Genomic DNA, 25,881 nt, shown 5'->3' on the forward strand with positions numbered 1-25,881 from the left:
TGTGTGTGCACATACCCTAAAGGAAAAACATAAAAAGGAGGCACTAGGACCGCTGGGTCTGAATGACCGCAACGATCTTAGTTCCTTTTTAATGTAATCATTGTTTCAATTTGTTGAATAAATTTCGTACTACATGCACATCGTTAGATTTTAAGTATCTTGTTACCTATTTTCTTTGCACTCTTGTGTTCCTTTTTATGTTTTTCCTTTATTCATCATCAAGTTCTGCATACATGCTTTCTTTCCATCGATGAGCACCCTGCCGGCAACATAATTGACAGCTGTATCCCATGTGTTTTGAGCCACACTACTTGCATATGTGAGTCTATGTTTTGCCCTGTATTTGGAGCAGTGACAACCCTCTTTTTTCTCCCTTGAATCATATAAGAAGAGAGGACTACAACTCCCAGCATGTTCAGGCTGTTATTATGTGATATCAGAGAACATTACAGGAAGGAGGTTTAAGGGGAGAGAACTACAACTCCCAGCATGTCCAGACTGTTGTTATGTGATATCAGAGGACATTACAGGGAGGAGTATAACAAGAGAGGACTACATCTCCCAGCATGTCCAGACTTTTATTATGAGATATCAGAGGACATTACAGAGAGGAGGTATAAGAGGAGAGAACTACAACTCCCTGCATGTCCAGACTGTTGTTATGTGATATCAGAGGACATTACAGGGAGGCATATAAGAAGAGAGGACTACAACTCCCAGGATGTCCAGGCTGTTATTATGTGATATCAGAGGACATTACAGGGAGGCGTATAAGAAGAGAGGACTACAACTCCCAGCATGTCCAGGCTGTTATTATGTGATATCAAAGGACATTACAAGGAGGAGGTATAAGAGGAGAGAACTACAACTCCCAGCATGTTCAGGCTGTTATGTGATATCAGAGGACATTACAGGGAGGCGTATAAGAAGAGAGGACTACAACTCCCAGCATGTCCAGGCTGTTATTATGTGATATCAAAGGACATTACAAGGAGGAGGTATAAGAGGAAAGAACTACAACTCCCAGCATGTCCAGACTGTTATTATGTGATATCAGAGGACATTACAGGGAGGAGTATAAGAGGAGAGAACTACAGCTCCCAGAATGTCCAGGCTGTTATGTGATATCAGAGGATATTACAGGGAGGAGGTATAAGAGGGTAGGACTACAACTCCCAGCATGTTCAGGCTGTTATGTGATATCAGAGGATATTACAGGGAGGAGGTATAAGGGAGGATTACAACTCCCAGCATGTCCAGGCTGTTAATATGTGATATCGGAGGACATTACAGGGAGGAGGTATAAGGGGAGAGGACTACAACTCCCAGCATGTCCAGACTGTTATTATGGGATATCAGAGGACATTACATGGAGGAGGTATAAGAGGAGAGAACTACAACTCCCAGCATGTGCAAACTGTTATTATGGGATATAAGAGAGCATTACAGGGAGGAGGTATAAGAGAGAACTACAACTCCCAGAGTGTCCAGGATGTTATTATGGGATATCAGAGGACATTACAGGGAGGAGGTATAGGAGGAGAGGACTACAACTCCCAGCATGTCCAGACTATTATGTGATATCAGAGGACATTACAGGAGGAGCTATAAGAGGAAAGAACTACAACTCCCAGCATGTCCAGACTGTTATTATGTGATATTAGAGGACATTACAGGGAGGAGGTATAAGGGGAGAGGACTACAACTCCCAGCATGTCCAGACTATTATGTGATATCAGAGGACATTACAGGGAGGACGTATAAGAGGAGAGGACCACAACTCCCAGCATGTCCAGATTGTTATTATGTGATATCAGAGGACATTACAGGAGGAGCTATAAGAGGAAAGAACTACAACTCCCAGCATGTCCAGACTGTTATTATGGGATATCAGAGGACATTACAGGGAGGCGTATAAGAAGAGAGGACTACAACTCCCAGCATGTCCAGGCTGTTATTATGTGATATCAAAGGACATTACAAGGAGGAGTATAAGGGGAGAGAACTACAACTCCTAGCATGTCCAGGCTGTTATTATGTGATAACAGAGGTCATTACAGAGAGGGGTATAAGAGGAGAGAACTACAACTCCCAGCATGTCCAGGCTGTTATTATGTGATATCAGAGGTCATTACAGAGAGGGGTATAAGAGGAGAGAACTACAACTCCCAGCATGTCCAGGCTGTTATTATGTGATATCAGAGGTCATTACAGGGAGGAGGTATAAGAAAAGAGAACTACAACTCCCAGCATGTCCAGACTGTTATTATGTGATATCAGAGGACATTACAGGGAGGAGGTATAAGAGGAGAGAACTACAACTCCCAGGATGTCCAGACTGTTATTATGTGATATCAGAGGACATAACAGGGAGGAGGTATAAGAGGAGAGGACTACAACTCCCAGCATGTCCAGACTATTATGTGATATCAGAGGACATTACAGGGAGGGGTATAAGAGGAGAGGACTACAACTCCCAGCATGTCCAGACTGTTATTATGGGATATCAGAGGACATTACAGGGAGGAGATATAAGAGTAGAGAACTACAACTCCCAGCATGTTCAGACTGTTATTATGGGATATCAGAAGACATTACAGGGAGGAGATATAAGAGGAGAGAACTACAACTCCCAGCATGTCCAGACTGTTATCATGGGATATCAGAGGACATTACAGGGAGGAGATATAAGAGGAGAGAACTACAACTCCCAGCATGTCCAGACTGTTATTAGGGAATATCAGAGGAGAGGACTACAACTCCCAGCATGTCCAGATTGTTATTATGGGATATCAGAGGACTTTACAGGGAGGAGTATAAGAGGAGAGAACTACAACTCCCAGCATGTCCAGGCTGTTATTATGGGATATCAGAGGTCATTACAAGGAGGAGGTATAAGAGAAGAGAACTACAACTCCTAGCATGTCCAGACTATTATTATGTGATATCAGAGGACATTACAGGGAGGAGGTATAAGAGGAGAGGACTACAACTCCCAGCATGTCCAGGCTGTTATTATGGGATATCAGGGGACATTTAAGGGAGGAGGTATAAGGGGAGAGAACTACAACTCCCAGCATGTCCAGACTGTTATCATGGGATATCAGAGGACATTACAGGGAGGAGATATAAGAGGAGAGAACTACAACTCCCAGCATGTCCAGACTGTTACTATGGGATATCAGAGGACATTACAGGGAGGAGATATAAGAGGAGAGAACTACAACTCCCAGCATGTCCAGACTGTTATTATGTGATATTAGAAGACATTACAGGGAGGAGATATAAGAGTAGAGAACTACAACTCCCAGCATGTCCAGATTGTTATTATGGGATATCAGAGGACTTTACAGGGAGGAGTATAAGAGGAGAGAACTACAACTCTCAGCATGTCCAGGCTGTTATTATGGGATATCAGAGGTCATTACAGAGAGGAGGTATAAGAGAAGAGAACTACAACTCCTAGCATGTCCAGGCTGTTATTATGGGATATCAGAGGTCATTACAGGGAGGAGGTATAAGAGAAGAGAACTACAACTCCCAGCATGTCCAGACTGTTATTATGTGATATTAGAGGACATTACAGGGAGGAGGTATAAGAGAAGAGAACTACAACTCCCAGCATGTCCAGACTGTTATTATGTGATATTAGAGGACATTACAGGGAGGAGATATAAGAGAGAACTACAACTCTCAGCATGTCCAGACTGATATTATGGGATATCAGGGGACATTTAAGGGAGGAGGTATAAGAGGAGAGAACTACAACTCCCAGCATGTCTAGGCTGTTATGATGTGATATCAGAGGACATTACAGGGAGGAGGTATAAGAGGAGAGAACTACAACTCCCAGCAAGTCCAGGCTGTTATTATGGGATATCAGAGGTCATTACAGGGAGGAGGTATAAGAGAAGAGAACTACAACTCCTAGCATGTCCAGGCTGTTATTATGGGATATCAGAGGTCATTACAGGGAGAAGGTATAAGAGAAGAGAACTACAACTCCCAGCATGTCCAGGCTGTTGTTATGTGATATTAGAGGACATTACAGGGAGGAGGTATAAGAGAGAACTACAACTCCCAGCATGTCCAGGCTGTTGTTATGTGATATCAGAGGACATTACAGGGAGGAGGTATAAGAGAAGAGAACTACAACTCCCAGCATGTCCAGACTGTTATTATGTGATATTAGAGGACATTACAGGGAGGAGGTATAAGAGAGAACTACAACTCCCAGCATGTCCAGGCTGTTATTATGTGATATCAGAGGACATTACAGGGAGGAGGTATAAGAGAAGAGAACTACAACTCCCAGCATGTCCAGACTGTTATTATGTGATATTAGAGGACATTACAGGGAGGAGATATAAGAGAGAACTACAACTTCCAGCATGTCCAGACTGATATTATGGGATATCAGGGGACATTTAAGGGAGGAGATATAAGAGGAGAGAACTACAACTCCCAGCATGTCTAGACTGTTATTATGTGATATCAGAGGACATTACAGGGAGGAGCTATAAGAGGAGAGAACTACAACTCCCAGCATGTCCAGACTATTATTATGTGATATGGATGACATTACAGGGAGGAGGTATAAGAGGAGAGAACTATAACTCCCAGCATGTCCAGGCTGTTATTATGGGATATCAGAGGACATTACAGGCAAGAGGTATAAGAGAAGAGAACTACAACTCCCAGCATGTCCAGACTGATATTATGTGATATCAGAGGACATTACAGGGAGGAGGTATAAGAGGAGAAAACTACAACTCCCAGCATGTCCAGGCTGTTATTATGGGACATCAGAGGAGATTACAGGGAGGAGGTATAAAAGGAGAGAACTACAACTCCCAGCATGTCCAGACTGTTATTATGTGATATTAGAGGACATTACAGGGAGGAGATATAAGAGGAGAGAACTACAACTCCCAGCATGTCTAGACTGTTATTATGTGATATCAGAGGACATTACAGGGAGGAGCTATAAGAGGAGAGAACTACAACTCCCAGCATGTCCAGACTATTATTATGTGATATGGATGACATTACAGGGAGGAGATATAAGAGGAGAGAACTACAACTCCCAGCATGTCCAGGCTGTTATTATGGGATATCAGAGGTCATTACAGGGAAGAGGTATAAGAGAAGAGAACTACAACTCCTAGCATGTCCAGGCTGTTATTATGGGATATCAGAGGTCATTACAGGGAGGAGGTATAAGAGAAGAGAACTACAACTCCCAGCATGTCCAGGCTGTTATTATGTGATATCAGAGGTCATTACAGGGAGGAGGTATAAGAGAAGAGAACTACAACTCCCAGCATGTCCAGGCTGTTATTATGTGATATCAGAGGACATTACAGGGAGGAGATATAAGAGTAGAGAACTACAACTCCCAGCATGTCTAGACTGTTATTATGTGATATTAGAAGACATTACAGGGAGGAGATATAAGAGTAGAGAACTACAACTCCCAGCATGTCCAGACTGTTATTATGTGATATTAGAAGACATTACAGGGAGGAGATATAAGAGTAGAGAACTACAACTCCCAGCATGTCCATGCTGTTATTATGGGATATCAGAGGACATTACAGGGAGGAGGTATAAGAGGAGAAAACTACAACTCCCAGCATGTCCAGGCTGTTATTATGGGACATCAGAGGAGATTACAGGGAGGAGGTATAAAAGGAGAGAACTACAACTCCCAGCATGTCCAGGCTGTTATTATGTGATATCAGAGGTCATTACAGGGAGGAGCTATAAGAGGAGAGAACTACAACTCCCAGCATGTCCAGGCTGTTATTATGTGATATCAGAGGACATTACAGAGAAGAGGTATAAGAGAAGAGAACTACAACTCCCAGCATGTCCAGACTGTTATTATGTGATATCAGAGGACATTACAGGGAGGAGCTATAAGAGGAGAGAACTACAACTCCCAGCATGTCCAGGCTGTTATTATGGGATATCAGAGGACATTACAGGGAGGAGTATAAGAGGAGACAACTACAACTCCCAGCATGTACAGACTAATATTATGTGATATCAGAGGACATTACAGGGAGGAGGTATAAGAGGAGAGAACTACAACTCCCAGCATGTCCAGACTGTTATTATGTGATATCAGAGGACATTACAGGGAGGAGTATAAGAGGAGAGAACTATGACTCCCAGCATGTCCAGACTGTTATTATGTGATATCAGAGGACATTACAGGGAGGAGTGTAAGAGGAGAGGACTACAACTCCCAACATGTCCAAAATATTATTATGTGATATAAGAGAAGAGAACTACAACTCCCAGCATGTCCAGACTGTTATTATGTGATATCAGAGGACATTACAGGGAGGAGATATAAGAGAGAACTACAACTCCCAGCATGTCCAGACTGTTATTATGTGATATTAGAGGACATTACAGAGAGGAGATATAAGAGAGAACTACAACTTCCAGCATGTCCAGACAGTTATTATGGGATATCAGGGGACATTACAGGGAGGAGGTATAAGAGGAGAGAACTACAACTCCCAGCATGTCCAGACAGTTATTATGGGATATCAGAGGACATTACAGGAGGAGGTATAAGAGAGAACTACAACTCCCAGCATGTACAGGCTGTTATTATGGGATATCAGAGGACATTACAGGGAGGAGTATAAAAGGAGAGGACTACAACTCCCAGCATGTCCAGACTATTATTATGTGATATGGAGGACATTACAGGGAGGAGGTATAAGAGAGAACTACAACTCCCAGCGTGTCCAGGATATTATTATGGGATATCAAATGACTTTACAGGGAGGAGGTATAATAGGAGGGAACTACAACTCCCAGCTTGTCCAGGCTGGTATTATGGGATATCAGAGGACATTACAGGGAGGAGTATAAGTGGGAGGACTACAACTCCCAGCATGTCCAGATTGTTATTATGGGATATCACGTCACCTGATCGTTATCACTTCTCCACAGCACAGAAGCCCCGCCTCCTTACATGGACCCGCCCAACATGTCATGTGAACAACTTCACAGGTCCTTCATCCCCACCTCTCCTCCCCACCCTTTAAGCTCCACCCCTTCTGCATTGGTCACATGGTGTTGACGCCATCACAGGTCTTTTAGCCACAACCCATTATATTTCGCACTGCTTAGCTCCAAACACTCCTGCCCTGGTCACATGATCCTCATTACCCCTTATGCAGCGGTCATGTGATCTTCACATCGTCACAGGTCCTTAATCCTCGGTTCCTCTCCACTGATAACCTCCGCCCCTTGCCTCCGGTCACATGGTGGTGGTGACGTCATCACAGGTCCTTCAGCTATTGTTAGAGAGCAGCGCTGTTAGGGTGTTCTCTCTGTTATCAGTCACCCCTGTATGAGTGTGTATTCAGAGATCTGTCAATCATTGAGTGACCCCGCCCACTGGACTCCTAGCCGGGATTTAACCCCTTCAGTGCCGGCCTCTTTGGGGTAAGTTGATATTTCTGGTCTTTGTAGTGCCACATCTCTAATCCAGCCCAATCCCCGCCCATATACACCCGATTCAGCCCACACAGCTTCCTACATGCAGTATAATACCCCCATAGCTGCCCCATACAGTATAATGCCCCATACAGTATAATGCCCCATACAGTATAATGTCCCCATACAGTATAATGTCCCCATACAGTATAATGTCCCTATACAGTATAATGCCCCATACAGTATAATGCCCATACAGTATAATGCCCCATACAGTATAATGCCCCCATACAGTATAATGCCCCTATACAGTATAATGCCCCCATACAGTATAATGTCCCATACAGTATAATTCCCCCATACAGTATAATGCCCCATACAGTATAATGCCCCCATACAGTATAATGCCCCCATACAGTATAATGTCCCATACAGTATAATGTCCCCATACAGTATAATGCCCCCATACAGTGTAATGTCCCTATACAGTATAATGTCCCCATACAGTATAATGCCTCCATACCGTATAATGTCCCATACAGTATAATGCCCCCATACAGTATAATGCCCCCATACAGTATAATGCCCCCATACAGTATAATGCCCCATACAGTATAATGCCCCCATACAGTATATTGCCCCATACAGTATAATGTCCCCATACAGTATAATGTCCCCATACAGTATAATGTCCCTATACAGTATAATGCCCCATACAGTATAATGCCCATACAGTATAATGCCCCCATACAGTATAATGCCCCCATACAGTATAATGCCCCCATACAGTATAATGCCCCTATACAGTATAATGTCCCCATACAGTATAATGTCCCCATACAGTATAATGTCCCCATACAGTATAATGTCCCCATACAGTATAATGCCCCATACAGTATAATGCCCCATACAGTATAATGCCTCCATACAGTATAATGTCCCATACAGTATAATGCCCCCATACAGTATAATGTCCCCATACAGTATAATGCTCCATACAGTATAATGCCCCATACAGTATAATGCCCCCATACAGTATAATGCCCCATACAGTATAATGCCCCATACAGTATAATGCCCCCATACAGTATAATGCCCCCATACAGTATAATGCCTCCATACAGTATAATGCCCCATACAGTATAATGCCCCATACAGTATAATGCCCCATACAGTATAATGCTCCATACAGTATAATGCCCCATACAGTATACTGCCTCCATACAGTATAATGCCCCATACAGTATAATGCCCCCATACAGTATAATGCCCCCATACAGTATAATGCCCCATACAGTATAATGCCCCCATACAGTATAATGCCCCCATACAGTATAATGCCCCCATACAGTATAATGTCCCCATACAGTATAATGCCCCCATACAGTATAATGCCCCATACAGTATAATGTCCCCATACAGTATAATGCCCCATACAGTGTAATGCCCCCATACAGTATAATGTCCCCATACAGTATACTGCCCCCATACAGTATAATGCCCCATACAGTATAATGCCCCCATACAGTATAATGCCCCCATACAGTATAATGCCCCATACAGTATAATGTCCCCATACAGTATAATGCCCCATACAGTATAATGTCCCCATACAGTATAATGCCCCCATACAGTATAATGTCCCCATACAGTATAATGCCCCCATACAGTATAATGCCCCATACAGTACAATGCCCCCATACAGTATAATGCCCCCATACAGTATAATGCCCCATACAGTATAATGTCCCCATACAGTATAATGTCCCCATACAGTATAATACCCCCATACAGTATAATGTCCCCATACAGTATAATGCCCCATACAGTATAATGTCCCCATACAGTATAATGTCCCCATACAGTATAATGCCCCCATACAGTATAATGTCCCATACAGTATAATGCCCCCATACAGTATAATGCCCCCATACAGTATAATGCCCCCATACAGTATAATGCCCCATACAGTATAATGTCCCCATACAGTATAATACCCCCATACAGTATAATGCCCCCATACAGTATAATGTCCCCATACAGTATAATGTCCCCATACAGTATAATGTCCCCATACAGTATAATGCCCCCATACAGTATAATGTCCCCATACCGTATAATGCTCCATACAGTATAATGCCCCATACAGTATAATGCTCCATACAGTATAATGCCCCATACAGTATAATGTCCCCATACAGTATAATGTCCCCATACAGTATAATGCCCCATACAGTATAATGTCCCCATACAGTATAATGCCCCCATGCAGTATAATGCCCCTATACAGTATAATGCCCCCATACAGTATAATGTCCCCATACCGTATAATGCTCCATACAGTATAATGCCCCATACAGTATAATGCTCCATACAGTATAATGCCCCATACAGTATAATGCCCCATACAGTATAATGTCCCCATACAGTATAATGTCCCCATACAGTATAATGCCCCATACAGTATAATGTCCCCATACAGTATAATGCCCCCATGCAGTATAATGCCCCCATACAGTATAATGCCCCCATACAGTATAATGTCCCCATACAGTATAATGCCCCATACAGTATAATGTCCCCTTACAGTATAATGCCCCCATACAGTATAATGCTCCATACAGTATAATGCCCCATACAGTATAATGTCCCCATACAGTATAATGTCCCCATACAGTATAATGCCCCATACAGTATAATGTCCCCATACAGTATAATGTCCCCATACAGTATAATGTCCCCATACAGTATAATGCCCCTATACAGTATAATGCCCCTATACAGTATAATGCCCCCATACAGTATAATGTCCCCATACCGTATAATGCTCCATACAGTATAATGCCCCATACAGTATAATGCTCCATACAGTATAATGCCCCATACAGTATAATGTCCCCATACAGTATAATGTCCCCATACAGTATAATGCCCCATACAGTATAATGTCCCCATACAGTATAATGCCCCCATGCAGTATAATGCCCCTATACAGTATAATGCCCCCATACAGTATAATGTCCCCATACAGTATAATGCCCCATACAGTATAATGTCCCCTTACAGTATAATGTCCCCATACAGTATAATGTCCCCATACAGTATAATGTCCCCATACAGTATAATGCCCCATACAGTATAATGTCCCCATACAGTATAATGTCCCCATACAGTATAATGCCCCATGCAGTATAATGCCCCTATACAGTATAATGCCCCCATACAGTATAATGTCCCCATACAGTATAATGTCCCCATACAGTATAATGCCCCCATACAGTATAATGCTCCATACAGTATAATGCCCCATACAGTATAATGTCCCCATACAGTATAATGCCCCATACAGTATAATGCCCCCATACAGTATAATGCCCCCATACAGTATAATGCCCCATACAGTATAATGTCCCCATACAGTATAATGTCCCCATACAGTATAATGCCCCCATACATTATAATGTCCCCATACCGTATAATGCTCCATACAGTATAATGCCCCATACAGTATAATGCTCCATACAGTATAATGCCCCCATACAGTATAATGCCCCCATACAGTATAATGCCCCATACAGTATAATGTCCCCATACAGTATAATGTCCCCATACAGTATAATGTCCCCATACAGTATAATGCCCCCATACATTATAATGTCCCTATACCGTATAATGCTCCATACAGTATAATGCCCCATACAGTATAATGCTCCATACAGTATAATGCCCCATACAGTATTAAGCCCCATACAGTATAATGCCCCATACAGTATAATGTCCCCATACAGTATAATGCCCCCATGCAGTATAATGCCCCTATACAGTATAATGCCCCCATACAGTATAATGTCCCCATACAGTATAATGCCCCATACAGTATAATGTCCCCTTACAGTATAATGTCCCCATACAGTATAATGTCCCCATACAGTATAATGCCCCATACAGTATAATGTCCCCATACAGTATAATGTCCCCATACAGTATAATGCCCCATACAGTATAATGCCCCCATGCAGTATAATGCCCCTATACAGTATAATGCCCCCATACAGTATAATGTCCCCATACAGTATAATGTCCCCATACAGTATAATGCCCCCATACAGTATAATGCTCCATACAGTATAATGCCCCATACAGTATAATGTCCCCATACAGTATAATGCCCCATACAGTATAATGCCCCCATACAGTATAATGCCCCCATACAGTATAATGCCCCATACAGTATAATGTCCCCATACAGTATAATGTCCCCATACAGTATAATGTCCCCATACAGTATAATGCCCCCATACATTATAATGTCCCCATACCGTATAATGCTCCATACAGTATAATGCCCCATACAGTATAATGCTCCATACAGTATAATGCCCCATACAGTATTAAGCCCCATACAGTATAATGCTCCATACAGTATAATGCCCCATACAGTATAATGTCCCCATACAGTATAATGCCCCCATGCAGTATAATGCCCCTATACAGTATAATGCCCCCATACAGTATAATGTCCCCATACCGTATAATGCTCCATACAGTATAATGCCCCATACAGTATAATGCTCCATACAGTATAATGCCCCATACAGTATAATGTCCCCATACAGTATAATGTCCCCATACAGTATAATGCCCCATACAGTATAATGTCCCCATACAGTATAATGCCCCCATGCAGTATAATGCCCCTATACAGTATAATGCCCCCATACAGTATAATGTCCCCATACAGTATAATGTCCCCATACAGTATAATGGCCCATACAGTATAATGTCCCCTTACAGTATAATGCCCCCATACAGTATAATGCTCCATACAGTATAATGCCCCATACAGTATAATGTCCCCATACAGTATAATGCCCCATACAGTATAATGCCCCCATGCAGTATAATGCCCCTATACAGTATAATGTCCCCTTACAGTATAATGCCTCCATACAGTATAATGCCTCCATACAGTATAATGCCCCCATACAGTATAATGCCCCCATGCAGTATAATGCCCCTATACAGTATAATGTCCCCTTACAGTATAATGCCTCCATACAGTATAATGCCCCCATACAGTATAATGCCCCTATACAGTATAATGTCCCCTTACAGTATAATGCCTCCATACAGTATAATGTCCCCATACAGTATAATGCCCCATACAGTATAATGCCCCATACAGTATAATGTCCCCTTACAGTATAATGCCTCCATACAGTATAATGCCTCCATACTGTATAATGCCCCCATACAGTATAATGCTCCATACAGTATAATGCCCCATACAGTATAATGTCCCCATACAGTATAATGTCCCCTTACAGTATAATGCCTCCATACAGTATAATGCCTCCATACAGTATAATGCCCCCATACAGTATAATGCCCCCATACAGTATAATGCTCCCATACAGTATAATGCCCCCATACAGTATAATGTCCCCATACAGTATAATGCCCCATACAGTCTAATGTCCCCATACAGTATAATCCCCCATACAGTATAATGCTCCATACAGTATAATGTCCCCATACAGTATAATGCCCCCATACAGTATAATGCCCCACACAGTATAATGTCCCCATACAGTATAATGCCCCCATACAGTATAATGCTCCATACAGTATAATGTCCCCATACAGTATAATGCCCCCATACAGTATAATGCCCCCATACAGTATAATGCTCCATACAGTATAATGTCCCCATACAGTATAATCCCCCATACAGTATAATGCTCCATACAGTATAATGTCCCCATACAGTATAATGCCCCCATACAGTATAATGCCCCACACAGTATAATGTCCCCATACAGTATAATGCCCCCATACAGTATAATGCCCCCATACAGTATAATGCTCCATACAGTATAATGTCCCCATACAGTATAATCCCCCATACAGTATAATGCTCCATACAGTATAATGTCCCCATACAGTATAATCCCCCATACAGTATAATGTCCCCATACAGTATAATGCCCCCATACAGTATAATGCCCCCATACAGTATAATGCCCCCATACAGTATAATGCTCCCATACAGTATAATGTCCCCATACAGTATAATGCCCCCATACAGTATAATGCCCCATACAGTATAATGCCACCATACAGTATAATGCCCCCATACAGTATAATGCCCCCATACAGTATAATGCCCCATACAGTATAATGTCCCCATGCAGTATAATGCCCCCTATACAGTATAATGTCCCCATACAGTATAATGCCCCCATACAGTATAATGTCCCCATACAGTATAATGCCCCATACAGTATAATGCCCCATACAGTATAATGCCCCCATACAGTATAATGCCCCCACACAGTATAATGTCCCCATACAGTATAATGTCCCCATACAGTATAATGCCCCCTATACAGTATAATGTCCCCATACAGTATAATGCCCCCATACAGTATAATGCCCCCATACAGTATAATGCCCCCATACAGTATAATTTCACATACAGTATAATGTCCCATACAGTATAATGTCCCCATACAGTATAATGCCCCCATACAGTATAATGCCCCCATACAGTATTATGCCCCCATACAGTATAATGCCCCCATACAGTATAATGCCCCCATACAGTTTAATGCCCCCATACAGTATAATGCCCCCATACAGTATAATGCCCCCATACAGTATAATGCTCCATACAGTATAATGTCCCCATACAGTATAATGCCCCCATACAGTATAATGCCCCCATACAGTATAATGCCCCCATACAGTATAATGCCCCCATACAGTATAATGTCCCCATACAGTATAATGCTCCATACAGTATAATGTCCCCATACAGTATAATGCCCCCATACAGTATAATGTCCCCATACAGTATAATGCTCCATACAGTATAATGTCCCCATACAGTATAATGCCACCATACAGTATAATGCCCCCTTACAGTATAATGCCCCCATACAGTATAATGCCCCATACAGTATAATGCCACCATACAGTATAATGCCCCCATACAGTATAATGTCCCCATACAGTATAATGCCCCCATACAGTATAATGCTCCATACAGTATAATGTCCCCATACAGTATAATGCCCCATACAGTATAATGCCCCCTATACAGTATAATGTCCCCATACAGTATAATGCCCCATACAGTATAATGCCACCATACAGTATAATGCCCCATACAGTATAATGTCCCCATACAGTATAATGCCCCATACAGTATAATGCCCCCTATACAGTATAATGTCCCCATACAGTATAATGCCCCATACAGTATAATGTCCCCATACAGTATAATGCCCCATACAGTATAATGTCCCCATACAGTATAATGTCCCCATACAGTACAATGCCCCCTATACAGTATAATGTCCCCATACAGTATAATGCCCCCATACAGTATAATGTCCCCATACAGTATAATGCCCCATACAGTATAATGTCCCCATACAGTATAATGCCACCATACAGTATAATGCCCCCATACAGTATAATGTCCCCATACAGTATAATGCCACCATACAGTATAATGCCCCCATACAGTATAATGCTCCCATACAGTATAATGCCCCCATACAGTATAATGCCCCATACAGTATAATGCCTCCATACAGTATAATGCCCCCATACAGTATAATGCCCCCATACAGTATAATGCCCCCATACAGTATAATGCCCCATACAGTATAATGTCCCCATACAGTATAATGCCACCATACAGTATAATGCCCCCATACAGTATAATGCCCCTATACAGTATAATGTCCCCATACAGTATAATGTCCCCATACAGTATAATGTCCCCATACAGTATAATGCCACCATACAGTATAATGTCCCCATACAGTATAATGCCCCCATACAGTATAATGTCCCCATACAGTATAATGCCCCATACAGTATAATGCCCCATACAGTATAATGTCCCCATACAGTATAATGCCACCATACAGTATAATGTCCCCATACAGTATAATGCCCCCATACAGTATAATGTCCCCATACAGTATAATGCCCCATACAGTATAATGCCCCATACAGTATAATGCCACCATACAGTATAATGCCCCCATACAGTATAATGCCCCCATACAGTATAATGCCTCCATACAGTAGAATGCCCCCATACAGTATAATGCCCCATACAGTATAATGTCCCCATACAGTATAATGCCCCTATACAGTATAATGTCCCCATACAGTATAATGCCCCCATACAGTATAATGTCCCCATACAGTATAATGCCCCCATACAGTATAATGCCCCATACAGTATAATGTCCCCATACAGTATAATGCCCCCACACAGTATAATGTCCCCATACAGTATAATGTCCCCATACAGTATAATGCCCCCTATACAGTATAATGTCCCCATACAGTATAATGCCCCCATACAGTATGATGCCCCCATACAGTATAATTCCCCCACACAGTATAATGCCCCCATACAGTATAATGCACCATACAGTATAATGCCCCCATACAGTATAATGCCCCCATACAGTCTAATGCCCCCATACAGTATAATACCCCCATACAGTATAATGCCCCCATACAGTATAATGTCCCCATACAGTATAATGCCCCCATACAGTATAATGCCCCCATACAGTATAATGCCCCCATACAGTATAATGCCCCCATACAGTATAATGTCCCCATACAGTATAATGCCACCATACAGTATAATGCCCCCATACAGTCTAATGCCCCCATACAGTATAATACCCCCATACAGTATAATGCCCCCATACAGTATAATTCCCCCATACAGTATAATGCCCCCATACAGTATAATGCCCCATACAGTTAAATGCCCCCATACAGTATAATGCCCCATACAGTATAATGCCCCATACAGCATAATGCCCCCATACAGTCTAATGCCCCCATACAGTATAATACCCCCATACAGTATAATGTCCCATACAGTATAATGCCCCCATACAGTATAATACCCCCATACAGTATAATGCCCCCATACAGTATAATGCCCCCATACAGTATAATACCCCCATACAGTATAATGCCCCATACAGTATAATGCCCCATACAGTATAATGCCCCCATACAGTATAATGCCCCATACAGCATAATGCCCCCATACAGTCTAATGCCCTCATACAGTATAATACCCCCATACAGTATAATACCCCCATACAGTATAATACCCCCATACAGTATAATGTCCCCATACAGTATAATGTCCCCATACAGTATAATGTCCCCATACAGTATAATGCCCCCATACAGTATAATGCCCCCATACAGTATAATGCCCCATACAGCATAATGTCCCCATACAGTCTAATGCCCCCATACAGTCTAATGCCCCCATACAGTATAATACCCCCATACAGTATAATACCCCCATACAGTATAATGCCCCCATACAGTATAATGCCCCATACAGTATAATGCCCCCATACAGTATAATACCCCCATACAGTATAATGTCCCCATACAGTATAATGCCCCCATACAGTATAATGTCCCATACAGTATAATGCCCCCATACAGTATAATACCCCCATACAGTATAATGTCCCCATACAGTATAATGCCCCCATACAGTATAATGTCCCCACACAGTATAATGCCTCCATACAGTATAATGCCTCCATACAGTATAATGTCCCCATACAGTATAATGCCTCCATACAGTATAATGCCCCCATACAGTATAATGTCCCCATACAGTATAATGCCTCCATACAGTATAATGCCCCCATACAGTATAATGCCACCATACAGTATAATGCCACCATACAGTATAATGCCCCCATACAGTATAATGCCCCATACACTATAATGCCTCCATACAGTATAATTCCTCCATACAGTATAATGCTCCCATACAGTATAATGCCCCCATACAGTATAATGCTCCATACAGTATAATGCTCCATACAGTACAATGCCTCCATACAGTATAATGCTCCATACAGTATAATGCCCCCACACAGTATAATGCCCCCATAGAGTATAATGCCTCCATACAGTATAATTCTCCATACAGTCTAATGCCCCCATACAGTATAATGTCCCCATACAGTATACTGCCCCCATACAGTATACTGCCCCCATACAGTATAATGCCTTCATACAGTATAATGTCCCCATACAGTATAATGCCCCCATACAGTGTAATTCCTCCATACAGTTTAATGCCTCCATACAGTATAATGCCCCCATACAGTATAATGCCCCCATACAGTGTAATGCCCCATACAGTATAATGCCCAATACAGTATAATGCCTCCATACAGTATAATGCCTCCATACAGTAGAATGCCCCCATACAGTATAATGTCCCTATAGCTTCCCCCATACTGTATAATATCCCTATAGCTGCCCCCATACAGTATAATGCCACCTTAGCTGCCCCCATACAGTATAATGCCCCCATACATTATAATGCCCCCATACAGTATAATGCCGCCTTACTTGCTTCATACACTATAATCCCCCATAGCTGTCCCCATATATTATAATGCCCCCATTCAGTACAATGCACCTATACAGTATAATGTCCTCATACAGTATAATGCCCCATAGCTGCTCCCATACAGTATAATGCCCCCATACAGTATAATGCCCCATAGCTGCTCCCATACAGTATAATACCCCCATACAGTATAATGCCCCCATACAGTATAATGCCCCCATACAGTATAGTGTCCCCAATAGCTGCCCCACACAGTATAATGCTGCCGTAGCTGCCCCATACACTATAATTCCCCCATAGCTGCCCCCATACATTATAATGCCCCTATATCTGCCCCCATACAGTATAATGCCCCTATAGCTGCCCCATACAGTATAATGCCCCTATATTTGCCCCCATACAGTATAATGCCCCTATAGCTGCCCCCATACAGTATAATGCCACCTTAGCTGCCCCCATACATTATAATGCCCACATACAATATAATGTCCATATACAGTATAATACCCCCATACAGTATAATGCCCCCATAGCTGCCCCATACAGTATAAGAAAGAAATGAAAAGAAAAAGCACAGCGCCACATAGTGTGAGTAAGCCCAGGAGTAGCAGTCAGTACAATGCAAGTGAATGCTCACCACAGGACCGTAGAATAATCGCGTTGAAATTGCTGATATTAGTGAGTGCTGCTGCCGAAATCCCAACCGGTCAGGCCAATTGGCCACCTCAATGAAAACAATGTATAACGTAGGAAAAACGGGAATAAATGCGGCGCTGCTTCTCAATGAACGTACAAATGATGTAAAGTGATGACGTTTTATTGAACAATTCAGGCTACACATTTCAATGCCGCACCGGCATCTTCCTCAGGCCATATAGATTACAGTACAAACACCAATGCTTTAAATAAACCACGCGGTTTATTTAAAGCATTGGTGTTTGTACTGTAATCTATATGGCCTGAGGAAGATGCCGGTGCGGCATTGAAACGCGTAGCCTGGATTGTTCAATAAAACTTCATCACTTTACATCATTTGTACGTTCATTGAGAAGCAGCGCCACATTTATTCCCGTTTTTCCTACGTTATACATTGCCATACAGTATAATGTCCCTATACAGTATAATACCCCCATACAGTATAATACCCCCATAGCTGCCCCATACAGTATAATGCCCCCATAACTGCCCCATACAGTATAAAGTCTCCATACAGTCTAATGTTCCCATAAAGTATAGTGCCGCTTTAGCTGCCCCATACACTATAATTCCCCCATAGCTGCCCCATACAGTATAAAGTCTCCATACAGTCTAATGTTCCCATAAAGTATAGTGCCGCTTTAGCTGCCCCATACACTATAATTCCCCCATAGCTGCCCCATACAGTTTAATGCCCGCATAGCTGCCCCATACAGTATAAAGTCTCCATACAGTCTAATGTCCCCATACAGTATAGTGCCGCTTTAGCTGCCCCATACACTATAATTCCCCCATAGCTGCCCCATACAGTTTAATGCCCCCATAGCTGGCCCATACAGTATAATGCCCCCATAGCTGCCCCATACAGTATAATGCCCCCATAGCTGCTCCATACAGTATAATGCCACTATAGCTGCACCATACAGTATAATGCCCCATACATTATAATGCCCCTATAGCTGCTCCATACTGTATAATGCCCCCATACTTTATAATGTCCCCATACAGTATAATGCCCCCATAGCTGCCCCCATACAGTATAATGCCCCCATAGCTGCCCCATACAGTATAATGCCCCATACAGTATAATGCCCATACAGTTTAATGCCCCCATAGCTGCCCCATACAGTATAAAGTCTCCATACAGTCTAATGCCCCCATATAGTATAGTGCCGCCTTAGCTGCTCCATACACTATAATGCCCCTATAGCTGCCCCATACAGTATAATGCCCCTATAGCTGCCCCATACAGTATATTGCCCCAATAGCTGCCCCCATGCTGTAGAATGCCGCCTTAGCTGCCCCATACACTATAATTGTCCCATAGCTGCCCCCATACATTATAATTCCCCTATAGCTGCTCCCATACAGTATAATCCCCCTATAGCTGCCCCATACAGTATAATGCCCCCATACTGTAAAGGATCTGCCAGACACAACTTCTGTGTCGACGCCCATAGGTAATCAGTCTGCACCTGCTTCTATGTCTGTGAGACTGACTCCATCTTCCACCACTCAGGATGGCAGGCTTAGGAGTGGGAGAGCCTATCACAGCCTGGCCAGACGGAGCTAGCTCCCGCCCTCTGTCTATTTATACCTGCCTTTCCTGTTCCTCCTGTGCTTGTGATTCTTCACTGTTGGTTTCCTGGCCCTGCTGCAGCTTCTTGAACTACTGATCCTCTGCTTGTGATTGACCTTGGCTTTACTGACCACTCTTCTGCTCTGCGTTTTTGTACCTCGCTCATCTTCTGGTTTGACTCGGCTCGTTCACTTCTCTTGTTGCTCACGGTGTCCCCGTGGGCAGCTTCCCATTTCCCTGGCTTCTTTGTACCCTTGTCTGTTTGTCTGTCGTGCACCTATTGAGTGTAGGGACCGTCGCCCAGTTGTACCCTGCCGCCTAGGGCGGGTCGTTGCAAGTAGGCAGGGACTGAGTGGCGGGTAGATTAGGGCTCACTTGTTTCCCTACCCCGACATTACACATACAGTATAATGCCCCTATAGCTGCTCGATACTGTATAATATCCCCATACTGTATAATGTCCCCATACTGTATAATGTCCCCATACAGTATAATGTTCCCATAGCTACCCCCATACAATATAATTCTCCCATAGCTGTCCCCATGCAGTATAAATTCCCCATACAGTATAATGCCCCCATACAGTATAATTCCCCTATAGCTGCCCCCATACAGTATAATGTCCCCATACAGTATAATGCCCCCATAGCTGCCCCCATACAGCATAATGCCCCATACAGTATAATATCCCTATAGCTGCCCTCATACAGTATAATGCCCCCATAGCTGCCCCATACAGTATAATGCTGCCTTAGCTGCCCTATACACAATAATTCCCCCATAGCTGCCCCATACAGTATAATGCCCCTATTGCTGCCCCATACAGTATAATTTCGCCTTAGCTGCCCGATACACGATAATTCCCCTATAGCTGCCCCATACATTATAATGTCCCTATAGATGTCCCCATACAGTATAATGCCCCTATAGCTGTCCCATACAGTATAATGCCCCATACAGTATAATGTCCCTATAGCTGCCCCCATACAGTATAATCCCCCTATAGCTGCCCCCATACACTATAATTCCCCCATATCTGCCCCCATGCAGCATGCTGTCCCCATAGCTGACCCATACAGTATAATTCCCCCATAGCTGCCCCCATACAGTATAATGCTGCCTTAGCTGCCCCATTCACTATAATTCCCCCATAGCTGCCCCATACATTATAATGCTACCATAGCTGCCCCCATACAGCATAATGCCCCCATAGCTGTCACTATATCTGTTCCCATACACTATAATGCTACCATAGCTGTCCCCATACAGTTGAATGCCGCCTTAGCTGCCCCCATACACTATAATTCCCCCATAACTGCCCCTATACATTATAATGCTACCATAGCTGCCCCATACAGCATAATGCCTCCATAGCTGCCCCATACAGTATAATGCCCCTATAGCTGCCCCATACAGTATTATGCCCCCTTAGCTGCCCCTAGTGCCACATTCCCTGTAGATAGCGCTACCACCCCAGTAGCCATTGGGACTCCCTCAAGGGGCGGAATCCTCGGACATAGCATCGGCCTCACTGTGGCCGGGGATTTCTCTCCAGGAGGAGCCACTGTGACGTCCCTGTCCATATATGACAGTGATGTTAAGGACTTCCCCGGGCTCAACACTTAAAGTAGCGCTGTGCCTTGGGAGTCTTCTGTACTAATTCTGAAGCAGGGAGCTGACGGTTCCCTGCTTCAGCATTGGCTTCAACTGTATCTGCGTCCTAAGGATGCAAATACATTTGGCACCGGGAGTCATGGGACGGTTGGGAGGTATGGGTACATACAACTTTTTCACTGACTTTTATAAATTTCTTGTTAATGTCTTTCTCCATGTGGTTTAAGGGAATATTCACACGTAGCGAATACGACCCACAACACGCAAGGAAATCACCCCGAATATTCACCCCAAATGGTGGACGTATAAGCCTCCTGAATATCTACTACAGAAATACAACAAGCCCTATCCTCACCTCTTCGAGCGTTACCATAGCAACACATCCCTGCTCTTCCGGCTGTGTCCAGGTGACCCCTGTAATGACATGTGACTTCTCCAGCCTTTAATTGACTGCAGGGGTCACATGACGCCTTCTTTTTTATATATGTGTAACCTGCAGCGTTGCTCTGAACACGCAGTGGAGCCGCAGAGGATTCTGGGAACAATGGCGTTTGTTGCGGAACTTGATTTTCCCATTGAACTTAATGGGGAAATTCTGCAACAAATGCGCAGCGTATCCACGGTATAATCCAATATCCTGCGTGTCTATAATCCGCACCACAGGTTAACCATTTAACCACCAGGCCATGTTTAGTTTTTGTTTTTCCCTCCTTTCCTAACTCTTTTAATTTTTTCGTTGATGGAGCGGTGTTGGGGATTATTTTTTGCGGGGCGGGTTGTAGTTTTTGATCCCTTTTTCCTCCATTTTACTTTTTTAGCGCTGACATGCACTTCTTTTTATGGGGCGTCTTTTTACACAACGTTTTTTACGGCCGCATAAAAATGCCCCTTTGGAACACCGCCGTATTTCCCATTGAAATCAATGGGCAGATGTTTGGAGACGTTCTGCTTCCGATTCTTCGGCCATTTTGCGGCCGTTTACTGCCCAAAAAATAAGCTGTGTGAACATACCCTAATACTAATGTATCGCAGTATGTTGTGATTAAGCTTAAGGGGTTAATAGGAGCAGAAAGCTGGCGGGCCTTCATTACCCCCCACAGGCTGGCATGACAACCATTCATACTCCGTGATTGCTTTGCGAGGGGCCGATGAGTTGTCAGAGAGGACCACTCCCTCTTCTAAGGGCGGATTTACACGAACGTGCTATATGTCCGTGCAACCCGCGTGGTTTTCACGCGGGTCGCACGGACCTATACAAGTCTATGGGGCAGTGCAGACAGTCCGTGAGCTTCGTGCAGCGTGAGTCCGCTGCGTAAAACTCACGACATGTTCTATATTTCACAGTTTTTCACGCATCACGCACCCATTGAAGTCAATGGGTGTGTGAAAATCACTCGCACCACACTGAAGCACTTCCGTGGGACGCGGGTTATTCGCGCAACAGCAGTAAAAGAATGAATGTAAACAGAAAACCACCACGTGCTTTTCTGTTTACAAACATCCAAACGGAGTGTCATAATGATGGCGGCTGCGTGAAAAGCACGCAGCCGCGCATCCATATGAACATGACACACGGAGCTGTAAAGTGCATTTTGCGCACGCAAAACGCTGCGGTTTTTGCGTGCGCAAAACGCACATGCTCGTGTAAATCCGCCCTAAAAGCTTATATTCTGCAGTAGTTAAATATCCGGGATCGGCGTTCTCTGATCCTGGCCGTTAGTGCGAGGCGTCAGCTGTAATACACCCGCAGCGTAAACCCTGTAAACCCGCTCCATACTTCTCCCCCCGCACCATGACTTTCAGTGTTGTCATGGGGATGGCCGCCTTTGGACATGACTGATGGATTACTGGCGTCTTTCTTACTATCTAGAAGAGGTTTATGAATTCGCACCATTAATGTTGTACAAGCGACATATTGACCCTGACATTGTAGAGAGCGGATGAGATAAATGACGTGATGTGTTATAATCTATATCTGTCTTACTAGTGACCCCGTTATCTGTACAAGACGAAGAACTATTTGTAGCTTTGTTATAATTCCAGGATCGGCTTTTTATGACCACGGTGGAAATAACCTTCAGTGGTGAGACAAGTCTGACTCCGTATTTCACTGTCACATAAACTCGGGGGGAGACGTTGTCCTCGTGTTGGGGTCTCTCTGGAATAACCATCCCGAATAATGTCATCCAGTCCTGACCGCAAATGGGAAGACACTTTACAATAATGTTTCTGAGCTCCTTATACTTCACGCTGAAAGAAGTCGTAAAATATCATCATTTATAAGTCTGGACGTTATTTTTGGGGTGATAACAATTATGTATAGTTAAAAAATATCCATAAAAAAACATTTTGTAAGGTGAGGATGATCTTACAGAGGAGCCCCCTCCCAAACACTTGGATGCCTCAGTCGCTATTGACCGCAGCATCGAAGTGGTGAAACGGTCATAATCTTAGTCCTCTCAGGTCTCTGGCCTTTGCAGCAGGTGTCCGGTCTTCCTTATAGCCTGCGAACAACTTCTAAGTGGTAAATGTCCTGTGCAGGAAGGGGTTAAATGAGTCAAATACAAGTTTATACTGAATCTTATCCCACAAAACAATGTATCACTCTGCTCCACTCCACCTGCGCTATAACATAAGAGATCACACTTCATGTTCCGTTTATATATAATGTCACCTCAGCTGCTGCAGAACCTCACAGTTCATATCAAACACTGACTGCATAGTGTGCACCACGTCTTGTGAGATGTCAGCAATGTCTCCCCAGTATCCGCCTGTCAGGAGTCAGGTCTTCATTGTCTTGGGGGGAAATGTCTTCATTTTACTTTTCTCACCTGAGAGATATGCCATAAATGTCTGATATATGGGGGTCCCACCTCTATGTGGAGAACGGCGGTCCCCCGACCCGCCTGGTGAGGTGATGACTACATCCAGGTGGAGAATGAATGGAGAGGTGACCACACATGTGCACGACTCTCTCCATTCACTTGTATAGGAGTTTCAGAAACAGCCGAGCACGGCCAGAGGTGGAGCCGCATCTATCAGACATTTCTGGCATATCCTGGGGAGAAATGTCCGTGTTGGGAATACCCCTTTATTCCATGTGGTGACGGCTCTGAGAAGATGTTTCTCTCAATGATGAATAAGTGAGGTTCTGTATGTCACACATGATGTTGTCCCCTGTATGATTTCCATCTTCTCCTTTCTTCATAAAGACGTCTGCAGTACTAGATCCTCCAGTTCCTCCAGTTTTCTCATCTTCTTTTCCACAACGTTCCTTCTCCTGAATGACCCACCAAGGATGGACAAGGACAGGAATGAGATGAGCAGAAGAATATTAGACTTCACCTTGGAGATCATCTACCTGTTGAGCGGAGAGGTAAACTTTTCTACATTCTAGAACAAGTCACACATAGGGAAGGGACAATACATAATAGGAAGTAATAGGAAGAATCCAGTGTCCTGTATAACAGCGTCCAGACCTTCCAAGTGACGTCAAGAAGCTGAAGATCAGCCACCAATGTGGTCAGTTATGTGTCATGTCACCAATGCAGCAATAGTAATGTTGTAGAGCAATGAGAATGACCAGGAACCAGGAGGATCAGGATGACCTCTATATAGAAACATAGAAGATGACGCAGGAGGAGAGCACATGGTCCATCTAGTCTCCCCAATATTATTTATTTTTTAGTTTTGGCCTCGTTCTATTTTCTCAATGTCTTTTTGTAGGTGAGGTCTCCAGTATTACAGATGTGGGGTCACTAGAGCTCTAGACAGCGGGGTCACAATCTCCCTCTTTCTACTGAGGAGGGAATACTGTGTTCAGTTCTCTAAGTGTCTCTCTCCATACACAGGAGTACACAATAGTGAAGAAGACATCGGGTGACTGTACAACTCCCATCATCCATGAGTCAGGAGGATGGAGCAGTAGTCAGAGCCCCATCACAGAGCCTCCCCCTCACTCCCGGATACATGAGAAGAAGATCTTAGAACTGATCTACAAGATGACTGAGCTGCTGACTGGAGAGGTGACACTGCTGGGAATGCTGGGAAATTCTACAGTAACAGCACTGGAGGTGTCTGGGTGATG

The 25,881-nt window shown here is 43.5% G+C and overlaps 2 protein-coding genes across 2 annotated transcripts in view; one reads left to right on the forward strand and one right to left on the reverse strand.

Moving 5' to 3' along the window:
* LOC142698052 (oocyte zinc finger protein XlCOF7.1-like) overlaps positions 1-23,965 on the reverse strand; it is a 56,413-nt gene extending 32,448 nt beyond the window's left edge. Inside the window, exon 1 of the mRNA XM_075847783.1 lies at positions 23,779-23,965. Coding sequence (XP_075703898.1) covers positions 23,779-23,965 — 187 coding nt within the window. The remainder of the gene's footprint in view (positions 1-23,778) is intronic.
* On the forward strand, positions 7,192-25,879 carry LOC142698170 (oocyte zinc finger protein XlCOF29-like). Its single transcript, XM_075847854.1, has 3 exons — positions 7,192-7,473; positions 25,007-25,170; positions 25,646-25,879. Exons 2-3 carry the CDS (start codon positions 25,093-25,095, stop codon positions 25,877-25,879), a joined length of 312 nt encoding a protein of 103 aa, XP_075703969.1. The 5' UTR covers positions 7,192-7,473; positions 25,007-25,092.
* The last annotated feature ends 2 nt before the right edge of the window (positions 25,880-25,881 follow it).

The sequence above is a fragment of the Rhinoderma darwinii genome, chromosome 1 (assembly GCF_050947455.1).
Source record: "Rhinoderma darwinii isolate aRhiDar2 chromosome 1, aRhiDar2.hap1, whole genome shotgun sequence".
Lineage (NCBI taxonomy): Eukaryota > Metazoa > Chordata > Amphibia > Anura > Rhinodermatidae > Rhinoderma > Rhinoderma darwinii.